We start from the raw sequence: 9,877 nt of genomic DNA on the forward strand, positions 1-9,877 counted from the left end.
GCACGGTAACAAATCGTAATATGCGTAGTACCATAGACTCACTCAACTTTTTATATTTTCAAGTTATTTTAGTATCAAATCAAGCGGCAAAAAAATTGAAAAATAAATGTATTAAAATTAACTTAAAAACTCAAACATTTGACTGGTTGACTTGATATATCAAATAAACTCAAAAACTTATAAATTTTACATGTAAACGCACAACTAATGAAGTAGATCGGTTTGAACAATTTGAATTCACCATTTGAACTTGATTTGATAGATTTTGGAGTTTATGTTATATAGACTGAAATGACACTGATGTTATATTAGCCATACTCTAATACATCATATCAATTTTATTTTTTTCAATTAAATTATATAAATCAGATTCTTATTTTTTTAATTCTGATCTATATACCATATATAAATATATCCCTATTTTTTTAAATACATCGTTACTCAGTACTTCTCTGAATTCAGAGTCAGTACTGCCAAATGAATTGGCGAGGTCAAAAATTTATAATCCGGGAATGATTCGAAATTATCTGAATCAGAGATCTCAGTGTAGTAAGAATGCAAAAACAAAAAAAACAAAAAATCGGGAAAAAATTCATGAATAATTCGTAAAATTTGAGAAAAGTTTATAAAATTTGCGAATTATTCGGATTTAATTCGGTCAAAGTTTGGTCAACTGAATAATTTGACGTTCAGTTCAGTATCATAAAAGAAAACGAATTATTCGGATTTAATTCGCAAATTTTGTGACTATGCTAGTCAATACCATAGCGGATTTGGAGTCTCTTCAACCCGTTACATGTAAACTACGAAAATAAAATGCCACAGTAGAGTCCCTGCTCTTTAATTTATAATATTTAATGAATTAATTAATTCGCTGTTCCTTTACTGTTAGTTGACAGTTTGACCATTTCATCATCATCACTTCCTCCTCCATTCAAGCCCAAATTAGCTGTACCTCCTCCGAGCATCTATCCGTGTTGCCACTAAGGAAAGATAGATAATAAATGCCATTTACGGTGGTAGGCGTCGGCGGAGAGCACAGAAGATCCTTTGTTTGTTCATTTTACACTCTTTTTTATTTTCCCCAGTTGCCACTAAATAATTAAATCTTGCATCTGCATTTATTTTTCTCTCTCCTCTCCCTCTCCCTCTCCCTCTCCTTCCTCACTAAAAAAAAGACAAAAACCCTAACCCTAGTACACCTCCTCCATGTGCCAATCTCCCGGGTTTAGGGTTTAGCCTATTATCCGATTAGCGCTTTCAGCAGCGCCAAATCAGGTAATTCTAGATTCTGTTTTTCTTTTTTTTTTCTTTTTTTTTCCTTTCTAGGAGATCTTAGGAAGCATGTGACTGGGATTCTAGAGGTATCAATTCTTTGTTATCATTCTTTTTTTTTTTTCTTTTTTTCCTTTTTTAGTTGTTACTAACATAGACCTGACCTGACCTTGCTATTATTAGCTGAATCTTGTGTTTTAAAAAAGTTCAATCAGTCCTTGTTAGTCAATTACACAGATTTCAATAAGCAGGTGATGTGAGGTACATTAGCATAGCATATAATATCAACTGGAAAGAATAGATTATGGTTTAATTGAGAGTGATCTATTGTTCCAATTGTATCATCAATTATCTCTGTCAATTGTGATTGCTATATAAGTGGGAATTGCATGCTAACCTAACCATAACCGATGGATCGGTATGTTAAAAGCTTTATTCTCAATAATGTAGATTGAATCGTAAAATCAATTTATGGAAGCACCTTCAGCTGATCTTTTGGAAAGCTCAAATGTTGCATTTGCTTGTTTCTATTTTAAATCGTTACATTACTTATATTTTTCTAATCAGTTCCATTATTTGCATGTGCTATCATATAAAATAGTAGCTCCATTAATAGCTTACATCTAGAAATTTTCATTTTCTTTCAAAAAAAAAAGCTGAGGAAAAAAGGGAAAATGGGAGCGACTTGCTGTAAAGCAGCAACTGAGAAGCAACCCCCAGTTACACCTTTGGTCCGGCTTGGATCTTCCGTGGCATATACCAGTAGAAACATCACGAGGCACTCGCCCTCTTGGAGCTTCAGGTGGGACCACCGGACCCACATAGAAGATGATTTAATTAATGGTAGTGAGAGTGCCAGATACTCTCATGATAATAGAAATGGAATTGAAATTGTCTCTTCTGGAAATGGAAGCCCCGGCATCACCACCAAAGAGGTCAAGTCAGATAACCCCATTCTCGAAAACAAGGACGACTCTGCAAAATCCAAAGTGGGTCCACAAGGTAAGTGTGAATTTTCAATTTTGCACCAGTCCTTTTGATGAAAATTTATCGATGAACAAAGCAATGTCTGATAGTATATATGTACCTGTACAACAGTAAGCTTGATCACCAAGTGGTATCGTGTATTTAAATATATGCATGCATGGGAAAATTATGCTACTTTTTTAATCCTTGACCATTTTACTGTAATATGTGTAATTTTATTGGAGTAAAGTAGCATTTTAAGTTATTTAGACAATCCTTTTTAATTTTATTGTTTCATCTTTTTAAACAGATCAATCCATGTTTAGCAGTTCATCATCACCAGAGGTACATTTCCAGCATTCAATTTCGTTTGAGCATGGTTAGAAAGTCTAGTCTAGTAATTTTCATGTAACTTCCTTTCACTACCTGTGTTGCATAGATACAGGAATCAAGTAATACATCCACATCAGCACCCAGAGTGGGCCCTACACCGTCAGAACCAGAAACTTCCAAAAAGACACGACGCTCGCCCGGTTATACCCTTTACAGACAAGTCTCTGACAGCCGCATTCCCTCTCTAAAATCATCTTTCAATTCTCTCTCTAACATCTCGCGCTCACCAGATCCCCTCCACTCTCTCTCTAACAACTCCTCAGATGGGTGGTCCATGCGCACCTTCTCTCAGCTTGTGGGCTCTACCTCCCAGAGAGATTTGGGCTCATTCAACAGCTCTGCATCAATTACCATAATGCCCTCGCCTGATTTGCAATCATGCATGGTTTGTTCTAGGGTTTTGAATGAGAGGTCCCCTTTTAGTGCTCAGAAGATCATTTCGGCCCGAGAAAACCCGTTAATTGCAGTTTTACCATGCGGCCATGTGTACCATGCAGATTGTTTAGATAATATCACAATAGAGGTGGATCGGTATGACCCTTCTTGCCCTATCTGTAACTACGGGGAGAAATTTGGGTCTAAATTTACAGGGAAGATCAGGGTTTCAAGGAATGCAGTGGTGGATATGGATGTGGAGGTGGGTTCATATGGGAAGCCAATGAAGCATAAAGGAATTGGTAGTAGTAGTAAGGGGCAGGGGCCTAAAAGATCGTTCAGTCGACCTTTTTTAAAGAGGCATTTTTCAATTGGGTCTTGTCAGCCAGAAACTGAGAGAAAGAAGCGGTTTTGGGGCCGATATTGGAAGGATTGATGAGTAGTGCTTAATCTCTTAACTGGACAGGTTAGTTCATGGCTACATTGAATACTTGCTGACACTTTCTCTCTTAACCGAAGATTTCTTTTTTAAGAATATGTAGTTTTATGATTTGTATGATTTTGTGTTTTTTGTCTCTTATCATAAAAACAAAACAGAATCATCTACATTCGTGTTTTTTTTTTTTTCATGAAGGGGTATCAATGAAAGATCTTTGGAATTTGGTAGTGACAAACAATTCTAGAGAAATAGAATAAAAGATGAAATAAAATAAAATGACATTGATTGGAGTAAGGGGAATGTGGGTGTAACTTGCCATTATTGCAGGGGCTTCTTTATTGGGTTAGAATTGAACTTGCTACACGTTGAATCTGCCTTTGTCGGTTTGAAAGCATGGTACCAGCCTGTTTAGATCAAAAGGCTGGTTGTGAATTAGGAAATTATAATACCAAAACCTTCAATGAAGATTGGTGATTATGAAAAAAGTAGTAATACCAATAGTATTTGTGTTGAAATTGTTTTGGTAAATGATGTTTTTTTATGCTGTCAGTGCTGCATTGAGATAAATTACATTATGAAGCATTAATTACTTTGTTTCTGGAAATTCTATTTTTGAACATTGAAACTTAATATCACTTGACACTTGAGGTGATCATGTCGCTCATTGTGGGGGTGAAAAAAATAATAGACATGAGTATGAACAACGTCGGGAAATAGACCTGACTACCTAACTAATGGTAGATAGGAAAAAAAAACTAAGTACATATTATTGATATTATTGCTGATGATATTTGTTAGATGCCAGCTGCTGACCGCTGACCGCTGTCAGTATTTTCGAAAAAGATATTTGTTAGATGCCGAAAGCGCATTCTCTCTCATTTATTTATAATGAATCAGAGCTTGTGACTGTGAACAAAGTTCTGGCGCTTGTGAAGTCATCTGAGTAAAGAAATTGAACATGCTCTTCCAGACAAGTAACAGAGGTTCTAATTTCAAGGAGTAAAAAATCTTTTTGGAACCATGTGCCGTGCATTTATCAAATAATCAAATCTGATTCTATAAACAAAGATATCGTGCTCACAAATTGCACAATCTAAGACATAAGAAAAATAATTTTGCTATGCTGCAAAGTTAACCCTTTTACAATATTCTAAATATTGAAATAATTATACAGAAAACTGATTTGCACATCACTTTGCATGCAGCTCTTCCTAAACCACATCTTTCTATACAATCAAGTATAGAATGATATCCGAGTACCATAACAATTATAGTTGTAAAAAAGCAACTATTCATACTCATCTTTTGTCAGAGAGCATATCAATCTTCGATACTTCATGTAAATTATGCTAGAGCCAGACGCATATCAAGTGTGGTGCACACCGTTTCAGGTGTTTTTGTAAGATTCTTTAATCTAATTCATTAAGTTCCGGAATACCTTTGGCTCTTTTGGTCCTGGCATCTCAGTCTCTCGTTAACCCTACCGGTCTTAACAATAGGACAAATTTCAGGCTAATTTAGACCTGATTTGGATCGATTGCTATGGTAAATGATGCAGTGCACACATAATAAAATAAAATAAAAAAACAACTCATTAATGAAATATTCAATTTTTATCAGTCCATACTAAGATGAGATGAAGTCATGAAACTAGAAGTTTCAAACTAGCACATTAGACAAATCAAATCAGAGTGTGATTACAATAGCGAACACAAATTTGATAGCCTCAACATGGAAATTAGATTTTCATTACAATTGCACGTTACAAAAAATAAAAACCACGCCAGAGCTTAAATGACCAGGGAGCTGATTTTTTTTTTTTTTTTATGAAACTGGTAGTGGCTACCAGCGTGCCAGAGGCACTAACTATGCACTTAGATTGCAAAACCTAAAGCATAGATAACAAGAAACCTCTCTCACACTCTCCAGCTAGCTCTTGTACTCCTCCCTTTGCAATACCTCAGCCAAAGCTTCACCTCTTCAATTATCTTGTCCGACAACATCCTTGCCGGCAATATCCGGCCTTCCAAACACGACTTGGTTACACTGCTTTCATAGGAACCATGATGTAGTTAGAAACCATGTTGCCCAAACCTTCTTAGTAACTCTGCTTGAAGTGCATCTCAGCCGCATCCATGATTCGTCCCATGTACTCTGAACCGAATCCCCTCTATGCATCAGAATCAAACCTGTCTGAGAAGCCATACATTGCCATACCTCGAACGCATAGGAGCAGCCAAAAATAAGATGATTAGCTGTTTCTATGGAGCAATTATTACAAAGTACACATTGCATGTCAGACGGGATATGTCTTTTCGTCATCTTATCACGAGTTAAAATCTTCTCTTCAAGTAACAAAAAAGCAAAGAATTTAACTTCGGCTGGTACATAGCACTTCCATGCAACCATATAATTCCATCTCACCATTGGACCTCTAGACACCATATTATAGGAGGAATTAGCCGAGTACAGACCATCAGCTGACCAATTCCATAAGATAGTGTCATCTTCGTCTGTTAGAACAATAGACTGCGCAAGTGTAGGTGCCACAGATTGCAAAATGGGAAGCCCCTCCCTGACTGACGTACCTTGCTGTGGTGGCCTTGGAAGACCATTCTTTAGTTGACGAAGCGGCAAACCTGACCATGAGTCGAACCAAAAAGAGATTCTATTGCCATTACCAATTTTCCATGTCATAAAGGGAACTGATTTTCAAAACTTAATAATCTATATAAAAGTCCAATTGGCCCCTGCCAAAACTCTACTACTTAAAAACATTAAAGGAAGCCCAGTGGTATAAATTAGGGGGAAATTACATATCACCTTAGGTAACACATATTTTGAGTTTAGATCCGGACCGTCCGATCTGCTTTGGCAGGAAACTTGATTTACATATACTTAAAAGAACAGGGTTCAAATGGCTCGTCTCTTTTAACTATTTGGAACTTCATCCTTTTCATCTGACAGTACATCTGACGGTTGCAAAATTATCCTGTAAACAAGCCAGCTCATGCATTTTACATTGCATTTTCAACTAACTCCTTTATTTTAAAATTTACAAAGCAGAGTCCTCTAAATCACCTAACATAGCAAGACATACAAACGACCATACAACACAAAAAAGATGGACCTCTCTCAATTAATATCTACAAAAAAGACTATATTTCTGTCCATCTACAACAAAAAAAAGGGAAAAGAGAAGTCCAAACTTTCTAAATGAGTTACTATACTAGACCAAATAAAAGAAAAATATCACACAAGAAAATACACAATAATATATGTGCCCTGGTGGAACAAAATGCCAGGGGAAGCTGCATGAACCCAGGTCTGTGCCAGAATAACCCTATTATGTCCTTCAGTAACTCCCATATAAAGCGACTCATGTACAAATCCAATGCAGTTTGTCACAAACTTATTGTGCTATTATTTGAAACAGAATAAAGTAGTGTTGCAATTACTCCAGCCAATAATGCGCCAAAAATCAAGGTACCCTTACCAAGGAACCCTCTTACTTCAACTCTCTTAGCAGCAGTTGAATTGAGCATATCGCCATACTTACCCTCAATCTTTTCACAATTCTCAAACTCGCCGACTCGTCCATCTTTTGGCACAAAGTTAGCTGTCTCAAGGCTCTTCTCTTCCTTCTTGTAAAGATGCACTTGGAGCTTACTCTTCAGGAGGTATTTATTAATACTCGACACATCAGCATCATTAGGGCTATCATAACTGCTAATGGTGCTCCTTTGTCGTAGCACGATACCCGTTTCATCATCCCCATTACTGTAATTAGCAAAGTCACAGTGATAAGCTGAGCTGGTGGGAATGGGAATAGTATCATCTTTCAAAAACTGGAGGTCTTGAGTATTTTCATGATTAAGCGTGCCGAGAATGCTTTGGATATCCTCTTGTAAGAGGAAAGGGTTTTCATCTTCTGAGCCTTCACCGGGAGAGTAGTACTTCAGTTCAGGCTTCAAAGCAACTGGGGTGGTTCCCACCTGTACATTTTTTTTAATAACAATTAAAAATCGAATTCATATTGGTTATAACACAAAGAATTCCAATTCCTCCATTCTTAAAAAATTTCAATGGAAAACTATCGACAGATTTTTGGATGAGTGCTATTTTTGTTAATACAGAAAAACTTACAGGTGCAGCACTGCATTGTGCACCGACAAGTGGAATTGCACTGAAATGGGGATCAAACAGCTCTGCCAACCAACTTTCTATATCCTCCGGGTGGTGATCATTATTGTTATTAGAATTGTTGTTGCTGACGATATTTTCTGACAAACTTGACTGGTTGTCGGACATAACAGGTTCCGCCATGCTATTTACCTGCTGTAGTTCATTGAATACCTCTCGAGGAGCCGACGTGTCAGCATCTGATGAAATTCCATCCCTTTTAGTCACTCGGCAAAGAACAAAGAGATCCTATGTGCAGGACGAAAACAAGTTAAAGAAGAGCTAATATGAACTCCTAATTTATCAAACTTGACGTATATGAACTCCTAATTTCCGATCCAAAAACTAATTAAGAGCTAAATATCACAACTACCTTCAAATCAGGGGCATTTTTGCATTCATTTTCGTCCAAATAATACTCATGCATGATCCATTCTGTTCTTCTTCCAGCAGGAGGCCGGCCTTCATGAAAAACTAGGGTTTTCTTGGTGCCTATAACTTTGTTGTTGCGCCTGATATTGCGATCCTTGCCTGTGGATTTCCAATAGCCTGCTTTTGTAGCCCGATTAGACCGAGACCCGTTTGGATATTTTCTGTCTCTAGGCGTGAAGAAGTGCCATTTTGTGTCGCTTGTAGGCACGATGCATTTTGCTATAACCAAATATATGTAGGAATACAATAAAGTAGAATAATTATTAATCATGTATTACAAAATCAGGGAAAATCAGTTTGCCATTAAGGTTTTATCATTGCAAATCGAAATTGGTTGCTTGAATTAGCATTAGTGTCTCAAATTTTGATACCCCATCTGTAAGGCATAACACTGGTTATTGAAGGCACTTGGTTTAGTAATTAACTTAATCAGGGAAAAGTAGCTAGCATATAACCAAATTAAGATTTATGTAAAGGTTAATGAGAGGTTCTAAAGGAAAAATTAAGAAGATACTGTCACATCCCTAACTTTTTATACTGTACAATTTGGTGCAAGTCAGGTCCAACAGCAATAAAATTATATGAAATTATATGAAATTGAAATTTGATATTGTGTGATATGAGGAAAAGAATCACTCACAAGATAAGTCCCATGGTTCATATTTGTAAATATCAATCTCTGGGATGACATCATAGTCGATCTTTTGGTCATGTACCTTCCTTTTCAGATAATGAGATATCAGTTCTACATCCGTCGGGTGAAATCCAAAACCCGGGGGAAGATTTAGAGCTCTCAGTGTGTCCATTATACTAACCACCTTAATTCATTATTGAAATTAACATTAGATATTCTTGATTTGTGTGATAATGAAAATATTACAGATAAGAGATACCATGAAAAATCCTAACTATGTGACTAAAATTGAGATGAGAAACAATTTATTATAAGAAATTGCAACAGGCGACCCGTCGAAACAACTGGTACAAAAATCATAGGCTAGTGAGGTTCTCGGAGAAATTTAGCATTAAATCGAGTAAAGAGGATAAAAAGACTACCTTTTCACTGCGCGCATATAATTTGTGTATAGAGAAAGAAGTTTTGGTTTCTTGAGTATTGAGGGGAGAGAGGAGAAAGAGGTTGAGCTATTCGCGTATGTTTTTTTCTTGCTCCTTGTTCTCCGGTCTCCGCGCTTTTCTCACATCTTTACAGACTCTAAGATAAAAATTTACTAAGTGGGTCCCGGTGTCATTGAGAAAGAAATTGGCGTCTGATTGGTGGTCCGTGTTCACGCAATGATTTGGTAACTTTGCTTAACGCGGTCCTCTGCAAGACCCGATGCCGGTCACTCTTCCGGTGTGCTCACCTCACGAAACTCCCCGTTTTCTGTTTACTGACGAATGCTGCATGCGCTTGGTACGCATTTAATGCGTAGTTTGGAAAATTACTCTGGCTTTCGGCGTACAGAAATGTGACGTCTACCACACTCACGTACTAGAATATGACGGTATAACCACCTCCTTGACCTCTTGAGTCTTGACTTGTGTAATCTAATTTGGTCCGGAGGACGACATTTCTCAGAAGGTGCATATCACAGCATAGATAGCGATTCCTAGAATCAGCCTCCACTCCGTTTTCTATGAAATGGACATGATCGAAGGAACTATGTTGTGTTCTCCAATAAAACATTTTATAAATGGCCATTTACACCGATTTCTATTCTTATATTAAGTAGAAATTTGGATTGAATATTAGCCCTCTACTCAAATTATAATTTGTCTTCTTGTAAATTTATATATTTTTTTATATGTATAAGT

The 9,877-nt window shown here is 36.9% G+C and overlaps 2 protein-coding genes across 8 annotated transcripts; one reads left to right on the plus strand and one right to left on the minus strand.

The window, feature by feature from the left end:
- Positions 1 to 1,125: 1,125 nt before the first annotated feature.
- On the plus strand, positions 1,126 to 3,673 carry LOC144568370 (uncharacterized). Of its 5 annotated transcripts, none has more exons than XM_078318703.1 (6): positions 1,126 to 1,278; positions 1,330 to 1,364; positions 1,937 to 2,277; positions 2,552 to 2,586; positions 2,687 to 3,475; positions 3,644 to 3,673. In XM_078318703.1, the coding sequence occupies exons 3-5, from the start codon at positions 1,950 to 1,952 to the stop codon at positions 3,443 to 3,445; spliced, it is 1,122 nt and encodes a 373-aa protein (XP_078174829.1). In that variant the 5' UTR covers positions 1,126 to 1,278; positions 1,330 to 1,364; positions 1,937 to 1,949; the 3' UTR covers positions 3,446 to 3,475; positions 3,644 to 3,673. The 5 variants fall into 5 exon arrangements, with proteins under 5 accessions (XP_078174829.1, XP_078174827.1, XP_078174825.1 ...); XM_078318701.1 differs by having other exon boundaries at positions 1,127 to 1,278; positions 1,932 to 2,277; positions 2,681 to 3,475; XM_078318699.1 differs by having other exon boundaries at positions 1,127 to 1,278; positions 2,681 to 3,475.
- Positions 3,674 to 6,463: 2,790 nt separating this feature from the next.
- LOC144568243 (NAC domain-containing protein 74-like) lies at positions 6,464 to 9,268 on the minus strand. 3 transcript variants are annotated; one of them, XM_078318527.1, is made up of 5 exons: positions 9,119 to 9,268; positions 8,703 to 8,880; positions 8,004 to 8,281; positions 7,784 to 7,879; positions 6,464 to 7,443 (listed from the first exon to the last, which is right to left on the minus strand). In XM_078318527.1, exons 2-5 carry the CDS (start codon positions 8,866 to 8,868, stop codon positions 6,853 to 6,855), a joined length of 1,131 nt encoding a protein of 376 aa, XP_078174653.1. In that variant the 5' UTR covers positions 8,869 to 8,880; positions 9,119 to 9,268; the 3' UTR covers positions 6,464 to 6,852. The 3 variants fall into 3 exon arrangements, with proteins under 3 accessions (XP_078174653.1, XP_078174651.1, XP_078174652.1); XM_078318525.1 differs by having other exon boundaries at positions 7,595 to 7,879; XM_078318526.1 differs by lacking the exon at positions 9,119 to 9,268 and having other exon boundaries at positions 7,595 to 7,879; positions 8,703 to 9,099.
- Between the last annotated feature and the right edge of the window lie 609 nt (positions 9,269 to 9,877).

This window comes from Carex rostrata, chromosome 17 (assembly GCF_964058835.1).
Source record: "Carex rostrata chromosome 17, lpCarRost1.2, whole genome shotgun sequence".
Lineage (NCBI taxonomy): Eukaryota > Viridiplantae > Streptophyta > Magnoliopsida > Poales > Cyperaceae > Carex > Carex rostrata.

Excerpts from the sequence above, each read along its gene's own strand:
- LOC144568243 (XM_078318525.1), bottom strand. The coding sequence starts at position 8,868 with ATGGACACACTGAGAGCTCTAAATCTTCCCCCGGGTTTTGGATTTCAC. Across the intron at positions 7,880-8,003 it reads AAAATGCCCCTGATTTGAAG|GATCTCTTTGTTCTTTGCCG; the intron begins GTAGTTGTGATA and ends TCCTGCACATAG. Across the intron at positions 7,444-7,594 it reads CACAATGCAGTGCTGCACCT|GTGGGAACCACCCCAGTTGC; the intron begins GTAAGTTTTTCT and ends AAAAATGTACAG.
- LOC144568370 (XM_078318701.1), top strand. The coding sequence starts at position 1,950 with ATGGGAGCGACTTGCTGTAAAGCAGCAACTGAGAAGCAACCCCCAGTT. Across the intron at positions 2,278-2,551 it reads ATCCAAAGTGGGTCCACAAG|ATCAATCCATGTTTAGCAGT; the intron begins GTAAGTGTGAAT and ends CTTTTTAAACAG. Across the intron at positions 2,587-2,680 it reads GCAGTTCATCATCACCAGAG|ATACAGGAATCAAGTAATAC; the intron begins GTACATTTCCAG and ends TGTGTTGCATAG.